General features: G+C 47.9%; 4 protein-coding genes across 4 annotated transcripts; all 4 read left to right on the plus strand.

Annotated features, from left to right (window-relative positions):
• Positions 1-150: 150 nt before the first annotated feature.
• On the plus strand, positions 151-1,763 carry F5891DRAFT_1170585 (uncharacterized protein; the record flags this gene model as incomplete). The annotated part of the gene is made up of 6 exons (XM_041365516.1): positions 151-327; positions 388-465; positions 496-598; positions 639-1,206; positions 1,239-1,452; positions 1,488-1,763. The coding sequence occupies exons 1-6, from the start codon at positions 193-195 to the stop codon at positions 1,761-1,763; spliced, it is 1,374 nt and encodes a 457-aa protein (XP_041230616.1). The 5' UTR covers positions 151-192.
• A 4,248-nt stretch (positions 1,764-6,011) lies between these two features.
• On the plus strand, positions 6,012-6,852 carry F5891DRAFT_944537 (uncharacterized protein; the record flags this gene model as incomplete). The annotated part of the gene is made up of 3 exons (XM_041374561.1): positions 6,012-6,198; positions 6,346-6,537; positions 6,689-6,852. Coding segments are annotated over 3 exons (543 nt in total), but the record flags the coding sequence as incomplete, so codon positions are not given.
• Positions 6,853-10,084: 3,232 nt separating this feature from the next.
• On the plus strand, positions 10,085-11,271 carry F5891DRAFT_721371 (uncharacterized protein). The gene is made up of 3 exons (XM_041372957.1): positions 10,085-10,106; positions 10,164-10,328; positions 10,389-11,271. Exons 2-3 carry the CDS (start codon positions 10,193-10,195, stop codon positions 11,051-11,053), a joined length of 801 nt encoding a protein of 266 aa, XP_041230618.1. The 5' UTR covers positions 10,085-10,106; positions 10,164-10,192; the 3' UTR covers positions 11,054-11,271.
• Positions 11,272-11,943: 672 nt separating this feature from the next.
• F5891DRAFT_944584 (uncharacterized protein) lies at positions 11,944-12,249 on the plus strand (the record flags this gene model as incomplete). Its single annotated transcript, XM_041374569.1, has 1 exon — positions 11,944-12,249. A coding segment is annotated over one exon (306 nt), but the record flags the coding sequence as incomplete, so codon positions are not given.
• Positions 12,250-20,412: the final 8,163 nt, after the last annotated feature.

Consider the following 20,412-nt stretch of genomic DNA (forward strand, 5'->3'; position numbering starts at 1 on the left):
GAATCAGTACTTGATTGATCTGATTCTGAGAAGTATAGCGCTGGCGATGCTGTATTGTCATGGTAAAGTCCCACTTTCGGTCCTTCGGATTCATGAGTGACGCGATCACGTGCATGTGGTCACTGTCTTTACTGTTCTTAAATTTACAGTGTACACCCAGTATAATCACTGCAAACCTCATTCAATTAAAACATGACCGATGTTACAGACGACTGGATTGTCGCTGACAACGAAGACGAAGATGATTTACGACCTCTACAAATTGCTGATCAAAGCAGCCCCTTGAGCGGAACTCCGTTTCTACAGGCCCGGAAAACATACTACAGCGTTAGGAATTCTTTAAGCTTCATGTCCTACACCGCATGCTAACTGGACACGGATTTGCAGCGTCAACAATTCACACTGCTTCGTTCATTACCAGTCAAGCACAGACTCCCCAGCGAGGACGCCAGCCTCTCGGCACAAGTAATGTGTCTCTGTTTACACCACTTCCAGGCTACCAAGACTCTGAACTACCAAATTCTTCTCCGTTACTTCCTCGTGGCGCTGGAATACCTATATCGAAGTCTAAACCGCGCCCACGTCCTGTGCCACGAAAGTCTCGAGCTACGAGCACCATATATGACGACTTATTAAAGACGATGAACTTCGTTCCTCTGGCTCACTCATCGGCTCTGCATCTGCAATCCAATCCAGTGCCTTAGCTGCAGACAGCATCCGCCCTCCAACCACACCATCTGCAGTTTCAGATCTCATCGATGAAGTCGATCCTGTGTTTAGCATTGCCGACCGAGCCAAGACGCGCACTCGAAAGACTCGGGTCAAGAAGCCGACTTACGTGCCTGTCAACCATGATGTGATAGAGTTAACTTCCGACTCCGATCTCGACGAACTATCACTCAAGCCTCCACGGAAGCGGCAGAAATCCCAAGACAAGCCCGTCAAGCCCAAGCCCAGACCCAGGCCTAAACCGAAGCCTCAAGCTAGGATATCGCCTTCACTCAAGGTTCCTGAAGAAAGCATCGTCGATACTCAGCCGCGTAACACTGTGGTTCTTCCTGCACCGCAAGAGCCAGTGCTTCCGTCTCAACTATCTTTTACAACATCGCGCCTCCCGTCTTCTATTCCTGCTTTACCCGATCTGTCTTCTCCGCCCTCTTCTCCACCCCAGATAACTCATAAACGGAAGAAGGTTTCCCCGCTTCAGTCAGAGGTTCATGGCGAAGAGATGGATGTAGACGTCCCCGATACTTCGTCGTCCCAGAAATCGACAATTCGCACACACTCGAAGACGAAAATAGGGACGCAGACATCGTTACTGCGAGCAAGGGCAATAAAAAGGACACAAAGTTGTCTTCTCGGGCGAAAAGGAAGACAAAAGGTCGGAAGCAGGCTGACAGAGTCGAACCCGACATCTTGCGCACAAATCCCCCACGGATGAGCCAGCTGCAGGTAATAATTGCCTCAAAGACGACGATTTCGTTGAGGAAGAGGAACCGAAAGTTACATCGAAGAAGAAGGCACTATCGAAACCCACCTCCGCTGCAAAATCGAAATCGAAACCCAAGGCAAAAGGCAAAAGGAAAGCGGTTCTCTCGGAAAGTGAACATGAGGACGACGGCAACGATCCTCCTGGTTCAAAGCTCCCTAACCAAAGCAACCATTTGCCCGAGGACAAAGACTCTCGAGACGACGGTTCCAAGGATTCTGAAACCATTGTAATTCCTGAGGTAACCAAGGCACTACATCTCCATACTCTTTGATGTCCTTACTTACGTTCTACCTAGAAGATTTGATTACTCATTGAACACTCTCGGCCCACCTTCACCTGCCAGACGCGTCTCCTTCGCTTTTTGGAATGCTTAAATTAACCGAAGCAATGTTGAAGTACGTGAGGAGCATGTCGAGGACCTTGCCGCATGATCAACAAAGCCCGCAATCACCACTCTGCCTATCCAGTGGTCTGTATCAGATCTTCACAACTCATTCATGTACTATAGCATGCTATTATTCAATTTCGACGTTCAACCTCCCATTCTTGACTCACGCCAACGGGCTTACACGCGCGCACTACTGTCCGTGCCTGCGCTCATGAAGCCTGAAAAAGCATGATACCTGTATATGCTACAAGACGGCCACACCATATTACGAAAGTCAATATTCCATAGTGCTTCCGATACGACGACAGGTGGGTCACGAGTTGTCCTCGAAGATGAGAAGCAGGAGCAAATAGAAACTTGCATGTAACGTTCCGGCGACATCGCCCATAAACATCTCTCGCTCCTCGACTTTCCCGTTCTGCACATTCCTTTCCTTCGTTGGTACAGTAGAGATATCCAGGACATTGGTTGGAACCTTGTCAATGCCAAGACTTACAGCAAATGATCGAATAAATACTGCGACGAAAATATTGTCTAAACCTGTCTCCTTGACATCTATTTTGTGAAACTAAATAACAACTTGAGTACCGCAACGAGGCTTGGAATAGAAACAAAAAACTAATTTCCCGTGCTCCCTGCAAGCACTCAACAACGCGGTTCGCGTCAACTTCAGCGAGAATTACACACTACTGCTAGTTGATATATGCACACGCTCTTGGAAAGCCATTGGGGTCATGCGGGATGCTGCGTCAGAGTCAGCCACTAGCTTAGCATTATGTTCTCGGACGCCAAGGATCAGGCGTGGTCCTAGCATAGACATCTGCACGACTGAGAAAATCTGAACCAAGCCATATAAAGTGTCACTTTCTACAAAATTTTGGTCCTATAAAAATAATGAATCGTGGTTGCATGCAGAGTTAAATGAAAGATTAACATACCGTTGATAACGTTGGAGAGAAATATAGGATGAGCTGGAAGCAAGAAGCAGCAACAAAACTAGCATGTCCGATCCTTCAGTAGAAAAAAGGACAATAATCACTATATGAACTTACCTCGCAAAGTAAAGCACATGAGTTTTCATCAACACCACGAAACTGTCCCTGATAATTCCTGCTGTCGAATGTTGTCGCAGTTCACGGAAGTGTTTTGCCGCAATCCAGACTGCGAGACATAGCGTGAGGACCTCCCAAACAATGAAGAGTATCCAAGCAACGGAACCCAGAACTAGGGTATCTCCTAAAGAGGCAATAGTGCATTGGTAGGTGCCGAAGAGAATGAGTTCCTCTGGTATCCATCAATGAGCCCTATGCATGTTCATTTTCATCCATAATGAAGCGTACCTCCTGAAGTACGCATCGTTGACAATACGGCTGCCACTCCTTCAAAAGTGTGGATCGCCAGGAATGTGACAACGAGAAATGTCAGAATTTTTCGGGCTCGTTGATACATAGCATGCAACCGAGTAATGATGATAACTTGCAGCGCGTTTCAGTCATTCCAATATCAGTGCGGTCCCGCAAGTGCAAAACTCACCCCATAGCATCGCAAATACCACAATACCTGTCCAACCCCATATGATGTACATCATCCAGCCTGACAAATCCGATCAGTGACCAGTCTCAGGTAGCACATAGTCCAAACAGACTCACATCTTTGGTAGTATAGCGTGGCAGCCATTAGTAGACTGAGAAGTCAGCAAAGAACCGCACCCACCGCTGCAGAACATCACGGTTAATTTGAGGAAAATGGCAGGCATTTATATAGAAGACTCACTGTATCTGTCAGCGAGATGGTCGGAACACTGCCTGAATGCCGTTAGTCAGAAGAAGAGAAGACTATGAATGTACTAAGGGGACATACCAACCAGGTACAGACTGATTATGAGAGATAGATGATTAGCACAACACCAGATGTTTAGTCTTCCGAACATACGCAGCAGATAGGATTCCAAGGTAGCGCACCTAGGATACTTTCAAGTCAGCACAAAATAGCAACTAGCCTACGACAAACAAGCTACATACACTGAGATACATCACTGTCATGAGCGACCACCGTTGTCTCTGTAATTAAGCGTACTTTCATATATGTTCCTCTGACATGAGACTGTACTCACCCAGACCAATTCGACCTACAAAAGGATTATTAGCAAGACGGGTTCCGGTGATAGTATTGACATACCTCTTGTCCAAATGTTAGTACTGCAAAACACTTGTAAGATATCAGTAATCCTGTAATGTTATCATGCCCACCCCAATCATATGTTACTCCAACGAAGGCGGCAACTGCAAACCGCAGCCAAGATCAGATTGAGACATCAGCTTCGACATCTGACTGCTCTCCACGAACCTGAAAAATAGCTGCAAACACGATACCCACTGATGGCTGGCCACAAAGTGGGATCATTGGAGACTGTGATCATATTGGTAGAGAATGGGTGTGGATGAGAGACGAACTTGGTAGACGTATGGTGATAGCATATAACCACCATCCAGCGCTTGTATTGCCAAAATGAGGTTGAAAGATAATGATCATCCCTGCCTTGATCGACCAAAGATCCAGGAACTCAACGTAAATGTTGAACATGAAACATTTCGACAAGCGGAACCCTTCACATAACATCGTAAAAGTTAGCAAATTGTATCGGCAATGCTGCCAAGACCAAACCATAGTGTACTACCCGGTACCTAAGTTCCCACCAGACTCACATTTGTCGAGTTCAGGACTGTACACCACAATCTGAGAAAAACTAAGTATGTAGTATTATTGTTAGGCATCTAAATAGACACTTCCCCTGCAACATTTGTTTATTCTCGCAATGTTGAACACGCTCAATGACTTAGAACATGCAGTGTTTAGATGGCAGTAGGTTTCCCAATGTGACAGCGTGTGACTAACCGTCGTCTTGCAACACTAGGGCCAAGACTGTCGTCCGCTCAACCGTGTTGGATGTTAGTACAAACCAGGTGTCATGTCTAGCAGCTCGGCTTTGAGCCGTGGGCCGGCCAAAGCCGAGCCTGATTAGGCCGAGCTGAGCTGGGATGGCCTTACCACGGCCTCGGGCTCGGCTTGGGATGTTGAAAAGCTGGAGCCGTGGCTTTGATGTCTAGTACAGCCTCATCGCCTTTCCATATCACTGGTGCTCAATTCTCGTCAAGTAGCATTATCAACCCGCTGAATATATTCAATAGGTATCGCCGTCAATTTCAACGAGCCGAAAATGAATATAGAGTCTGCTGAAATATGGATTGGTAAGTTACATTTGTGTAAGCACGCTAGCTTACTCGAGTTCTCATAATCAGTACATATACCGTCGCTGATACTGAAGGCTAAGCTTTCAGTACTTAACCCTTTGGTGTAGCGGTTATGCGCGGGCGGCGGGCTGACCATGTTACAATTTGCCAGTTGCACTCGAAGCAGGAAATCGGGGTTTGCAACGCAAGTTTTCTCCACCCATGTAAGTGCTCAACTCCAATGCGTGCTCTCACCGAGTTACTACTGTGCTGTTGTACCGTAGGGTGCTTTCTCATGGAGATACATCTTCCTTGCATATACAATCCATAAAAAAATCAACATTGTCGTCGACCTTGCCGCAAATACAACAAGTGAAGTAAGGATCTGTGTCTGACATCGAAACCATCTAAATCATAAATTGGCAGGCTGAACAATCTGTCTCATACGGCCAAAGCCTTGAGCTTCGGCCTACCACTTCTGAAATGTTTTGGAAGTGTCCTCGGTGAGTCAGGATGATCATAAAGTGCCGTTCTTGAGTTGACACTCCCAAGGTTCCGAATTCGGGTGATAGGAAAGGTATCTGACTTTCTCTGATTTCAGGCTAGTGTTGACAACGTGCTTTTAATAGAGACTCGTGAGTGACGCTAACTGGTATCTATCCTTTAGCTTTTGACAGAACGCAAACTGCAGTCTCTCGTAGACTGCAAGATTGCTCGAGACACAGATGCGGACCACATACAATTTAACACATACGTGACGAGCAAGACAGTCTCTCACCTGAACAACGCTGTAGAGCATTTTCAGTTGATTCTGGACCACTATCCAGTCAGCCATCCAGATCATGCAACAGCTCTCACCAACCTCGCGTAGGCCCGCCTGTTAGGCTACATCCGAAATGATCTCGAAGACATCGATGCCACCACTTCCCTCTTCCGCGACGCCCTTGCATTGCGTCCGCAGCACCATCCCGATCATCCCTTATCTCCATATAATCTTACCGAAGCGCTGGCTTGGCACCATATCAAGAAAAGTACTGCTACCGACATCCGCGAAGCCGCCCAACTTTATCATGAACTACTGCCTCTCTGTCCAGAGGAACCTACCTTTCTGACATCGCGGCAGGCAATGGCGTCAATTATGTGATCGACGAATGCAACGATCTCCCAACAGACGCATCCGATGAAGGCATCCACCTTCGAAGAGTCGTCCTAGAGCTCTGTCCTCTGGAACGGAGTTCCAGAGCCCTCAACGAACTTGATCATCGATGCTGCCGTGTTGATCAATCAGCACGACAGTATCGATGATCTTGACACGAGCATACAACTCGGTCGTAAGGCCGTGTCTCTGTGCCTCGAGGGACATGCTAACCGCGATACCTACCTGAACAACTTGGCCTCTTCACTCACGTCACGCTTCCATCATCAAGGTTAAACTAATGACCTCAATGAGGCTATGTCTTTGCATGAAGAGGTGCTGCACTGTTGGGCACCAATATCGTGTTTACTCATTAAACACCCTAGGGCTCGCTCTCATCGCCCGTTTCAACAAACGTGGCGACATTGATGGCATCACCTGAGCTATTAGCCTCTATCGCGAGGCACTGACGTTGCACCCACTTAGGCATCCATGTCGTGACACCACGCTCAACAACCTTGCCGTCGCGCTCGACACTATCGCAAATCGCATGTTAGTGAGGATTCTAACGAGGCCATTGGTTTGTATCGCGAACCCATTCGGTTGAGAAGGCTTGACCTTCCACAGCGCTGTGTAACTCTTCACAATTTGAGCTCGGTGCTCTGTTCTCGTTCACGCAAACTCAGAAGAATGAAGGTGTCGAGGAGAACATTACTCTTTGCCAACAGTCATTGTCAGCTTGGTCTTCACTGCACCCGGACAGGTATTTCAGCTACATGAGGCTCCAGGAAGCCTATTTGTCTCGTTACCGGATTCTACACGACCCTGCTGATTTGTCACTCGCTGTAGAGAACTTCAGACTAGCATCAGGACATGCCACACAAGGCTTTCTGGAACGTATCAAGGCAGCTTTGCGCTGGGTTAACCTGCCAGACGCATCTCTTTCGCTTTTTGGCCCAATACTTACGTTAACTGAAGCAATGTTAAAGTCCGTGAGGAGGATGTCGAGGGCCTTGCCGCATGATCAACAAAGCCCGCAATCGCCACTCCGCCTATCCAGTGGTCTGTATCAGACGTTCACAACTCATTCATGTACTACACCATGTCAGTATTCAATTTCGACGTTCAACCTCCCATTCTTGACTCACGCCAACTAGCTTACATGCTTGTACTACTGTCCATGTCTGTGTGCTCATGAAGCCTGATAAAGCATGATACCTATTTATGCTACAGGATCGTCGCACCATATACCCCATAGTGCCCTCCGATACGCCGAAAGGTCACAAGTTGTCCTCGAAGATGAGAAGCACGAGCAAATAGAAACTTGCATCTAACGTTCTGGTGACATCGCCTATAAACATCTCTCGCTCCTCGACTTTCCCGTTCTGGGCACTGCTTTCCTTCGTTGGTACAGTAGATATATTCAGGACATTGGTTGAAACATTGTCAATGTCAAAACCTATAGCAAATGATTCGAATAAATACTACGACAAAAATATTGCCCAAACCTATGTCTCCTTGACATATATTTTGTGACACTAAATAACTGTTTGAGCACTGCAACGAGGCTTGGAATAGCAACAAAAAACTAATTTACCGTGCTCCCTGCAAGCACTAGGCAACGGTTCGCGTCAACTTCACCGCACCACTGCCAGTCGATATATGCGCACGCTCTTGGAAAGCGATTGAGGTCATGCCAGTTGCTGCGTTGGAGTCAACGAGTTTAGCATTATATTCTCGAACGCCAAGGATCAGCCGTGGTCCTAGCATGAACATCTGCACGACCTCCGAAATATGAGACAAGCCAGACAAAGTCTGATATTCTAGGAGATATTGGCTCTATAGAAATGATAGATAGTGGTCACATGCAGAGGTAAGTGAAAGATTGACATACCGTTGATGATGTTGGAGACAAATCAATGATGAGAGCGAAACACGAAACAACGACAAAGCTGCCAAGTCCGACCCTTCAGTGAGAAAGAAACGATAATCACGATATGAACTTACCTCGCAAAGTAAACCACGTGAGTTTTCATCAACACCGTAAAACAGTCCCCGATAATCCCTCCTGCCGAATGTAATCGCAGTTCACGGAAGTGCTTTACCGTAATCCAGACTGCGAGACATAGCGCAAGGACCTCCCAAACAATGGCGAGTATCCAAGTAACAGAACCCAGAACTAGGGTATCTCCTGTATAGCTCATCGTGCACTGGTAGGTGCCCGAGAGAATGAGTTCCTCTGGTGTTCGTCAATGAGCCCTATGCACGTTCGTTTTCATCGATAATTAAGCGTACCTCCTGAAGTATGCACCGTTGATATTACGACTATCACTCCATCAAAGGTGATGATTGCCAGGAAGGTGACAACGAGAAGTATCAGGATTTTTCTGGCTCGTTGATACATGGCATGCAACCGAGTGATGATGATGACTTGCGGCATGTTTCAGTCATTCCAATATCACCGAGGTCGCACAAGTGTAAAGCTCACCCCACAGCATCGCAAATACCACAAGACCCGTCCAAACCCATATAGTGTACATCATCCAGCCTGACAAATCCGATGAGTGACTAGTCTCAGGTAGTACATACTCCAAACAGACTCACATCTTTGGTAGTATAGCGTGGCAGCCATTAGTGGATTGAGAAGTCAGCAAAGAACCACACCCACTGCTGCAGGACACCACGGTTGATTTGAGGGGAATGGCAGGCATTTATACAGAAGACTCACTGTATCTGTCAGCGAGATGGTCGAAAGATTGCCTGAATGCCGTTGGTCAGAAGAGAAGACTGTGAATATACTAAGGAGACATACCAACCATGGACAGACTGATGATAAGAGATAGACGATTAGCACAACACCAAATGTTAAGCCTTCCGAACATACGCAGCAGATAGGATTCCAAGGTAGCGCACCTAGGATACTTTCAAGTCAGCACAGAATGGCAATTACTACAAACAAGCTACATACACTGAGATACAGCACTGTCATTAGGGACCAGCGTTGCCTCTGTAAATAAGTGCATTTTCATGCGTGTTCCCTCTGCCATGAGACTCTACTCACCCAGATGAGGTCAACCTATAAAAGGATTCTTAGCGAGATGGCTGCTCCGGTCATGGCATCGACATACCTCTTGTCCGAATGTGAGCGCTGAAAATACTTGTAAGATATCAGTAATCCTTTAATAATATCGTGCTCACCCCAATCATACGTCACCCCAACAAAGGCGGCAACTGCGATACCGGAGCCAAGGTTACATTGAGTCAGACCTCAGCTTCAACATCCGACTGCTCTCCACGAACCTCCAAAATAGCTGGATATACGATACGCATAGATGGTCGGCCACCAAATGGGATCATTTGAGACTATGGCCATATTGTTAGAGAATGGGTGTGGTGTGGGTGAGAGGTGAACTTGATCAAGGTAATATAGCGGTGACATCCGCACTATATGTATGTATACCACCATCCGTGCTCACTATAGTTTGGTAACCGAAATATCAATAAGATCACGGTAAATAGTGCACTAGCCGTATACTAAATGTTGCAGTTAGCGGTTCTTGTATTCCTTATATATATAGAATTTTGTTCCCTGGAAGCTCCGTCTGCACGTGAGCGCTAGGTGCTAAGTCTGTTTATCTGCGAAAATTTACGATTACCTAATGTAAACGCTGTAAAGCAGATTCCTCCCAAGATTCCTCCGCTACCCAACAAGGGTATGTCACGGTCACACAACGCCGAGCAACCTGAAGATACCTACTTCTCGACATAAGTAAAACTTACATAAAGTTCAAGAAAGTCCCCCTTGTGGTCATTCGGAGTTCATAATTTATCCATAGTGACGCGATCACGTGCATGCCGCGTGTAGGCTTTAATTCATGTCTTACTCTTCTTAACTACATACTCATCGACGACACCCAGTATAATCGCTGCAAACATCTATCAATTCAATGGCCGATATTACAGACGACTGGGTTGTTGCTGACAGCGAAGACGAAGATGCTTTACGACCTCTTCAAATTGCTGACCGAAGCGGCCTCTTGAGCGGAACCCCGTTTTCTACAGGCCCGGAGATGATACTACAGCGTTAGGAATTCTTCAAGCTTCATGTCGTATACCGTATGCTAACTGGACACGGATTTTCAGCGTCAACAATTCAGACTGCTTCGTTTATTACCAGTCAAGCACAGACTCCCCAGCGAGGACGTGAACCTCTCGACACAAGTAATGTGTCTCTGTTTACACCACCTCCAGGGTACCAAGACTCTGAACCACCAAATACTTCTCCGTTACTTCCTCGTGGCGCTGGAACACCTGTACCGAAGTCTAAACCGCGCCCACGTCCTGTGCCGCGAAAGTCTCGGACTACGAGTACCATATACGACGACTTCATCAAAGACGATGAACTTCGTTCCTCTGGCTCACTCATCGGCTCTGCATCTGCAATCCAATCCAGTGCCTTGGCTGCAGACAGCATCCGCCCTCCAACCACACCATCTGCGGTTTCAGATCTCATCGAGGACGTCGATCCTGTGTTTAGCATTGCCGACCGAGCCAAGACGCGCACTCGAAAGACTCAGGTCAAGAAGCCGACTTACGTGCCTGTCAACTATGATGTGATAGAGTTAACATCCGACTCCGACCTCGACGAACTATCACTGAAGCCTCCACGGAAGCGGCAGAAATCCCAAGACAAGCCGGCCAAGCCCAAGCCGAGACCCAGGCCTAAACCGAAGCCTAAAGCTAGGACATCGCCTTCACTGAGGTTCCTGAAGAAAGCATCGTCGATACTCAGCCGAGCGACGTTGTAGTTCTTCCTGCACCGCAAGAGCCAGCGCTTCCGTCTCAACTATCTTTTACAACATCACGCCTCCCGTCTTCTATTCCTGCTTTACCCGATCTGTCTTCTCCGCCCTCTTCTCCACCCCAGATAACTCGTAAACGGAAGAAGGTTTCCCCGCTTCAGTCAGAGGTTCATGGCGAAGAGATGGATGTAGACGTCCCCGATACTACGTCGTCCTCTATATAGCACCTCCTCTATTCTCTGCACCATTGTCGTCCTGTCGTCCCAGAAATCGACGATTCGCACACACTTGAAGACGAAAACGGGGACGCAGACATCGTTTCTGCGAGCAAGGGTAAGAAAAAGGACACAAAGTTGTCTTCTCGGGCGAAGGGGAAGAAAAAAGGTCGGAAGCAGGCTGACAGAGTCGAACCCGACGATCTTGCGCATAAGATCCCCCACGGATGAGCCAGCTGCAGGCAATAACTTGCCTCGAAGACGACGATTTCGTTGAGGAAGAGGAACCGAAAGTTACATCGAAGAAGAAGGTACTATCGAAACCCACCTCCGCTGCAAAATCGAAATCGAAACCCAAGGCAAAAGGCAGAAGGAAAGCGGTTCTCTCGGAAAGTGAACATGAGGACGACGGCAGCGACCCTCCTCGTTCAAAGTCCCCTAACCAAAGCAGCCATTTGCCCGAGGACAAAGACTCTCGAGACGACGGTTCCAAGGATTCTGAAACCATTGTAATTCCTGAGGTAACCAAGGCACTACATCTCCATACTCTTTGATGTCCTTACTTACGTTCTACCTAGAAGGTTCCCTCGAACAGCGTAGCTGCTCCACCAAAGCAGACTCCGTCTGTCACTCTCCAGTCACGCGCCTTCAGCATCAAACCCAAGTCGACCCCAATGTCAGAAGCTCATCCGGCGTGTCAACTCACAACCAAATTCACCGTTCTCAAACGGCCCTTCCTATTCGCCATTGGTGAAGTCATCGCGAACGATGCTTTCACGGATTGCACCACTCCACCCCAACCGACGGACCCCTCCACCACCATTACCGAGACCTCCCCCGCCGAAGAAGAGCAAGAAGCAAATAGAGATGGAAGAGCGTATCGAGGAGGAGTTGTCAGAGACTGTTGAGGGGTGGTCGTGTATGACCGACGAGGAGAGGAGAAACTTGCGGAGAGCGCGAATTGATGCTGAGTTGGGTTATGAATGATTGGGAGTCGCGCCAGTGTGTTTTTATTCCTTATCATGCCGTTTACTTTTTATTACTATGTATTGTGCAACTTCATGGAGAGCTTGTATATTAACCGATGGCCGGAGACTCATCGTGGTCCTAACTCGCCATACAATTGTCCAATAGCGATGGGCGCCCTGTCACAGTGTGAATAGTGAGGCGGGCACAGTCTCAAGATCTCACCGACACCATTGGTCAACTCGTATCCCTGTCATTTTATTTGAAATATTTATTACTTCTACAGGTGTGCTTCCTATAAATAACAGCAGCTATAGCCCTCCGTGCATATACGTTCTTGTGAAAATTCGTGCCCGGTTCAGATATCATGAAACCTTCCCTTTCTCAATATATTCAAATCCCCCAGAGTATCACGACCCGGAGCACTCAAACTTTTCAAATCCGGAAATCTAATTCAAGGCCCCAGCTTCTGTGTCATTTTGAAGAGGTCTCTTCCGCCAGCTAGCCACGGGGGATTTACTTCTTCATGTGTCGGATTCGCTATCATATTTACAACCTATGTAGCATCAAGCAGCGGATGTTCGACTCTTGGACTATTAGTCTATTGCTGGTCCTGGTGCCTACATATCCGTTCCCGGTCCGTCGCTGTCGCCGTTCGGAACCACGTCAACAAACTGTTTGATGGTTAGTGTGCTATTTCCAGACGTTACTGTAACACTGTGGATTTCTTTAGATTCCCCTGACTCCATAGAGGCACTAGGTCCTAGCTGAAGCATCATAGCACAATGTCTATTAGCGTACATGTATCACCCAGTAGTGTTTCAGTGACAATCCGAGACAGTTAATATCCATACTCGTATTTCCGCCTCGTCGAATAAAAGTGAAAGGTGAACTCCTCCACAAGCATCAACCTCATCAAGTGTGCCTCGCATCATCAAGCTACGCATGCACGACCGTGCTTCGCGCACCTTGGAATCGTCTTGATCGGATCTTTCGTAAGCCAGTCGGCGTAAGTCAGGTGAAAAGACAGGAGTGGGACGTCGAATGAGGCAAGAAGATGAATCGAGGACGGATTACACACTACTGCCAGTCGATATGTCCCCACGCTCCTGGAAAGCGATTGTGTGCATGACAATATATGTGTCGGGATTGGCCACGAGCTTAGCGCCATACTCTCGAACACTAAGGATAAGCCGTGGTCCCAGCACAAATAACTGCATGGTCTGCAAAATCTGAAGCAACCCATAAAACGTCTGGATTCCCAGACGAATTTTGGAACTATAGAAATGATGAATCGTTGTAGCATGTATAGGTGAGTGAAAGATCAACATACCGTTGAGAATGTTGGAGAGAAATCAAGAATGAGTACGAAACATGAAACAGCGACAAAGCTACCAAGTCCGATCATTCAGCGGAAAAAGGGAACAACAACCACAATATAAGCTTACCTCGCAAAGTAAAGCACATGAGTCTTCATCAACACCGTAAAACAGTGCCCCATAATCCCTCCTGCCGAATGTCGTCGCAGTTCACGGAAGTGTTTTACCGCAATCCAGACTGCGAGGCACAGTGCGAAGACCTCCCACACAGTTGCGAGTATCCAAGCAACAGAATTCAAAAGTTGAAAATCTCCCGTAAAGGTAATCCAGCACTGATAAGAGCCGGAAAAAATGACTTCCTCTGATATCCATCAGTGAGCCCCATGCACGTTCGTTTTCATCTATAATTAAGCGTACCTCCTGAAGCATGCACCATTGCTATTACAGCTGTCACTCCATCGAAAATGTTGACGACCAGGATGTTGAGAACGAGAAATAACAGGATCTTTCTGGATCGTTGATACATGGCATGCAGCCGAGTGACGATGATGACTTGTTGTGTTTCAGTCAATATCACTGAGGTCTCGCAAGTGCCAAGCTTACCGCACAGCATCGCAAATGCCACAACACCCGTCCAATTCCATAGGACGTACACGACCCAGCCTGATGAATCCAGTCAGTGATCAACTCAGGTAGCACACTTCAAACAGACTCACATCTGTGGCAGCATAGCGTGGCAGTCAGTAGGAAACCAAGTAGTTATTAAATAACCACACCCACTCCTACAGGGAAGCGCAGTTAATTGGAGGGGAATAGCAGGCATCTGTGCAGAAGACTCACTTTATCTGTCAGCGAGAGGGTCGGAATATGGACTGTATACTGTTTGTCAGAAGAAGCGAAGACAGTAGATGTACTAGGGAGACATACACAGGATGGTCAGGCTGATTTTGAGAGATAGACGATCAACACAGCATTGATTGTTTAACTTTCCGAACATACGCAGCATACACAATTCCAAGGTAGCGCACCTAGGACACTTTCAAGTCAGCACAGCACGACAAACACGACAAACAAGCTACATACACCGAGATACAAAACTGCCATCAGGGACCAACGTTGCCTCTGTAATGAAGCGTATATTCATGGTCGTTCCTCTGACATGAGACTCTACTCACCCAGACCAATTCAACCTATAAAAGGATTCTTAGCAAGACAGCTGCTCCGCTCATAGTATTGACATACCTCTTGTCCGAATGTAAGTGCTGAAAATACTTGTAAGATATCAGCACTTCTTTAATGTTATAATGCTCACCCCAATCATACGTCACTACAACAAAGGCGGCAACTGCGAAACCGCAGCCAACGTTAAATTGAGACATCATCTTCAGAATACGACTACTCTCCACTGACCTGAAAAATAGCTGGAAAAACGATATGCATTGATGGTCGGCCACAAAGTGGAATCATTTGAGACTATGGTCATATTGGTAGAGAATGGGAGTGAGGGTGAAATGTGAACTTGGTAGACGTAGGGTGATAGTTTATATACCACCGTCCAGTGCTTGGGTCACCAAAATGAAATTGAGGGGTGATAACCATTCCTGCGTTGATTACGCAAAGATTCAGGGGCTAGCGCTCAACGTAAAGATTAGTCATGAAACATTTCGATGGGCGGAACGCTCGACATACTAACACAACGAAAAATAGAAGACAAATTGTGTCGGCATGCCAAGGCCATACCAGAAATAAACCGTCAAAAGTAGGGAAGAGGCAGTCGAAGTAAACTCACGTTCTCGTGCGCGAGCATAGTACCATCTCAATGTTGACCATTTCTGCTCCTCGTTCTTGGGCTATCTGTCTCTTCGTGCGTACATTATTGCTCTCTGCATCGGTTATCGGGCTCTCATATTATAAGGTTGCCAACAATGATGGATGCAGAACCTTCAATCTGCATCGGAAATTGGTGCGGTGCTGACGGGCATCACTTTGTCTAGCCAGAGATAGTCTAATTGAAAAACACTATCAGATTGACAGATAGCAGTGTCATTCCTAGATCTAAACAACGATAAGAAAGGACACGGAGAAAAGAAGACTTGGGCGCACTGATATGACCGTGACTGCATAAAACCTGATTTGTTGTTCTTCAAACTGTACTGACTCGTATCATGAGAACGTCCGGGAAATGGACAGTCTGGAGGTTAGTCTGTCACAAACTCCGGGGGTATGGAATTGTCGCGTCCAAGTCTGAGTCCGAGGGCCATGCATAATGTCAGCTGCTCCGAGGTTCGGCTCGGAATTTCTTACTTACACGCGATCACGTGCATGTATATGTGTCAAGTTGATTTGTTGCTTCTTCTACATATAGTGCATACGTCGGTAATGTATAAATCTCATCTTGTATCGAGTTTTGGCAGCTCCCATCGTATGTGGTATGCGGGTAGACGCTCAGAAAATTGTATAATGTACCATGTATAGCCTTCGAAGGTCCGATATACACTATGGTCTGTACCGAGTAGGACTACTGCTGAGTTGCCGGAAGTTGATGCATGACAATGTTGTAAGATGATCATTGTCACTGACAGCGAAGACGAAGATGCTTTACGAACTCTCCAAATTGCTTCAAACCAAAGCGGCCTCTTGAGGTTTGAGCGAAACCCCGTTTTCTACAGGCCCGGAAAAGATACCACAGCGTCAGGAATTCTCCAAGCTTGATGGGCTGTACCGCAGGCTGGCTGATCATGATTCTGTAGCGTCATTCTCCCTATTGATTTTCAATCAATGTTTTGTCCTAATTTCCAGTGCAAAGCTGACATTTGCCTGCAGGCCTGATGACGAAGACTCGATGCGACAGCCTCAAGGAATTTGAAATCATTGTAATCCCTGAATTATCAATTTCCATATATATTCCTACTCACATTCTATCAGAAGATTCCTCCCCAAAGCGTAGCTGGCAGCTGCCTATCAAAGCAGACCACTCTCCAGCCGCGTGCCTTCACCATCTCAACTCCAATATCACTGACTCAGAGCTCAGCTGGCACGTCAACTCACAACCAGATCCACCATCGCTTCTTGGACCTGAACCAAGTGGCACCTCGATTAGGACCCTGGAACAACCTAGTCAACAATCGCGCTCACCAGCGTCCCCAACGCCCAACAGGCGTCCCACTCTCAGAGTGGATACTAATCTTTACAGCTACCCTCAACAATCCCGCCGTTCACTTCTGCTGTCAATACCATGCCAGGTACAAGCAGTCATAGAAGCATCAGCGCTGGACATACCTCGCCAGTTCCTCGTGTCACCTCCCCAGCCTATGGACTCAACACGCGCCGAACAGTCAGATCCCTCGCCACTCAGGAGTCCATCGAACTGCAGGTAAACAAGGTCATGGACTCCAACAGCGGCAAAACATTCCTTGAATCGAAACTGCTCTGCCACGTTGATCAACCTTTTACTCTAGAACATTTAATTTCGGTCCTATTTCAAATCACGCAAATGTCAAATACTACTCCGGCTCCGGTGATTGCCACTACTCGGGCTGTGGCATTCATTCTGAAAGAACATGCGGCAAGCGAATTAGCCAGCTTAGTCGCCAAACAGGTCACCGACAACATGACATCTAAGCTCGTCGACCATGTTATCGCCGCCATCTCACCCCAAGTTGCACTGGTCCATTCCGCCTCCCAATCACTCACCTCGACTCTAGATGACGCAACAAACCTACACAGATCCATAGAACGGGAACGCACCGAGAAAGAAGATAACATCAAGACAGCCGCAGACCGCATAGAGGACGCAGCTGACGCCCTTTATGACTCAGTAGAAACCTATCAGAAAGCCCTCAAGACTCTAGCTCCCTCTCTTGACGCTACGCAGGAGAAAATTAACCTCTTCTTCACACAGATGACCAAAACTCCCACTCAGCAACCAACGACAGTGCCATCTTACAGCGCAGTGGTCGCCACCAACCTGGACCCAACGATCGACAAGGCCATTGGCCGCGCAGCGATCAAAGCCAGGCAGATTCTTCTAGACCCAAAACCGGATAGCTCACTCTTCCCCGCCAGCACGCCCACCCCCGAAATCGCACAGAAACTCAATGACGCACTAGACAAGATCAGAGACGAATCAACCCCACAGGGCAAAGTTAGAGCAGTCTCGACACTCAAAAACGGAGGCCTCATAGTGGAACTCGAATCGGAATCATTAGCATCCTGGCTCAACGGACCAATTGGTAAAAAGGCACTGGAAAGTCACCTCGACATCGACGTATCGTTCCGTTATCGTTCTTACCCTATTGTGCTAGAATACTTATCAATCCAGTCACAGATCGAAACCGAAGGATTCCTCCGCCAGGTCGAGCAAGACAATGAATTACCCCCCGCCTCCCTGACCAGCATAAGATGGATCAAACCAGCCACGAAACGCACCCCTCAACAAACCAAAGCATTTGCGCTGCTTCACGTCGCTGACATCAACACAGCCAACGACATCCTACGCGATGGCCTTTGCATAGCGAACGAACGCATCAATGTTCGCAAGGACAAGAAAGAACCTATGCGCTGCGCCAAGTGTCAGAGGTATAATCATATAGCGAAGAATTGCACATCCACAGTCGACGTCTGTGGCACCTGTGGAGAAAACCACCGCACCTCCTCCTGCAACTCCTACCGCACCACCCGCTGTGTCAATTGTCACAGTCAGCAACACACGAGTTGGAGTCGTTCTTGCCCGGAATTCGCAAAACGGTGTCAAGACCTCGATGAGAAATACCCTGAAAACTGGATGCCTTACTTCCCTACCGAGAACGCTTGGACCCAAATCACTCGCCCACCGAAACCACCCAGATCCACCCCAAGTCCTCGGCCTACTGAAAGACATGCGCAAGGTACAAAGTCGACTCAACTCCGCCAGTCCACCATCAACTTCCAACAACAACGCCCTCGTCACACCTCCCCACAGCCGCCTCAAGACCCATCCATACACTCCATCATCACCCACTCCCAGCCGGGTCCCCTTTTCATCCCCGATAGTACACCCTCCTCTTCTCTTTTCTAATGACTGAACAACCTAACCCTACTAACGCTTATCTTCGCGTCTGGCAGCAGAATCTCAATAACTCTATGGTTGCCCAAGCATCCTTACTCAATAACGACTCCATCTCCGAATGGGATGTTATAAGTATTCAAGAGCCTCACATTAATTTTCTTCGCAACACAAATGCTAATCATAAATGGCGCGCCCTCTACCCAACGCAACATTTCTCTCACCCCCAGCAGCGCACTCGCGCCATTACCTTAATCAGCTCGAAACTAGACACTAGCTCTTGGAAACAGATACTGTTCCCCTCTTCAGACGTTGTGGTTATGCAGATCTCCAGTCCCTCTGGCCTATGCACCATCTTCAATATCTACAACGAAGGCAACTCACAGCGCACGCTCAACACCCTCGATGAATTCCTGGAACTCAACTTCGATACCCTCTGCCCCTCAGACAACGACCATATGCTATGGCTTGGCGACTTCAACAGACACCATCCGCTATGGGAGGAACACCGGAATCGCCATCTTTTCAATTATAATACAGCTGGACCGCTAATAGACCTCATCGCCAACTACAGTATGCTCCAACTGCTTCCTTGCGGCATCCCTACCCTACAATCGACCTCCACGGGTAACTGGACAAGGCCAGACAACGTTTTCGGCACCGAGCAACTGGCCGAAGTCGTCATTAGCTGCAACACGGACCCAGGCCAGCGTGGACCACGCACCGATCATGTACCTATCCAACTGGTGCTTGACCTCCGCGCTGCAAAGACTAACGACACCCCGAGCAAGAACTGGAAGGATACGGATTGGGATGACTTCAACAAACAATTAGCGGGACTCTTAGAGGCGTCTCCGCCGAGGCCAACGGCCTCGGCGGAGGAGTTCCAACAAGCAGCAAAGACCCTTACCGATGCTATCACCAGGACCATCGAGGAATGCGTCCCCCAGTCTAAGCCATCCCCTCACTCTAAACGGTGGTGGACTCGTGAACTGACTAATATGCATCAACAGGTAAATGATCTCAGTCATCAAGCTTATCAACTCCGGGGCTTGCCCAATCACCCATGTCACGGGAACCTCAAAACCCTCAAGAAACGCTACGCGGAACGAATCGAAACGACAAAGAAACAACATTGGCTCGACTGGCTCGAGATCATTGACGGTACCGACCTTTGGACCGCAAATCGCTATGTCTCATCCGAGCCGAGAGATGGAAGCAAAGCTAGGATACCGACGCTCGAGACCAAGAACCCAGACGGCACCTTCAACGAAGCTAGCACCAACCATGAGAAGAGTCTACTAATCGCTAAGTCTTTCTTTCCTTCACCCCCAGCTGACAACCTGCCCCCAGAAGACACCATCTACCCCGACCCAGTTGAGCCTCACACACCATTCACGAGGGACGAAATATTGCGCGCAACCTCGAAACTCAACGGCCTCAAAGCCCCTGGACCGGACGGCATACGCAACATAGTCTATAAGCAATGTTCAACGCTACTGACTCCCTATTTCGTCTATCTCTTCAACGCAGCCATCACGCATCAAACATACTTCGAATCCTGGCGTCAGTTCACTACGGTTGTTCTGCGGAAACCTGGAAAAGCCGACTACTCTGTGCCCAAAGCCTATCGCCCCATTGCCCTGCTCAGCACAATGGGCAAACTGCTCACAGCAGTGGTCGCAGAACGACTCACTTACATATTAGAGAAACATCAACTCCTCCCTCACACCCACTTCGGAGGACGACCAGGACGTTCAACTACGGATTCTCTCCACCTCCTCGAGACGACCGTGAAAAACGCGTGGCGATCCCACAAGG

This window comes from Suillus fuscotomentosus (genome assembly GCF_016647785.1).
Source record: "Suillus fuscotomentosus strain FC203 chromosome Unknown F5891scaffold_8, whole genome shotgun sequence".
In the NCBI taxonomy this organism is placed as follows: Eukaryota; Fungi; Basidiomycota; class Agaricomycetes; order Boletales; family Suillaceae; genus Suillus; species Suillus fuscotomentosus.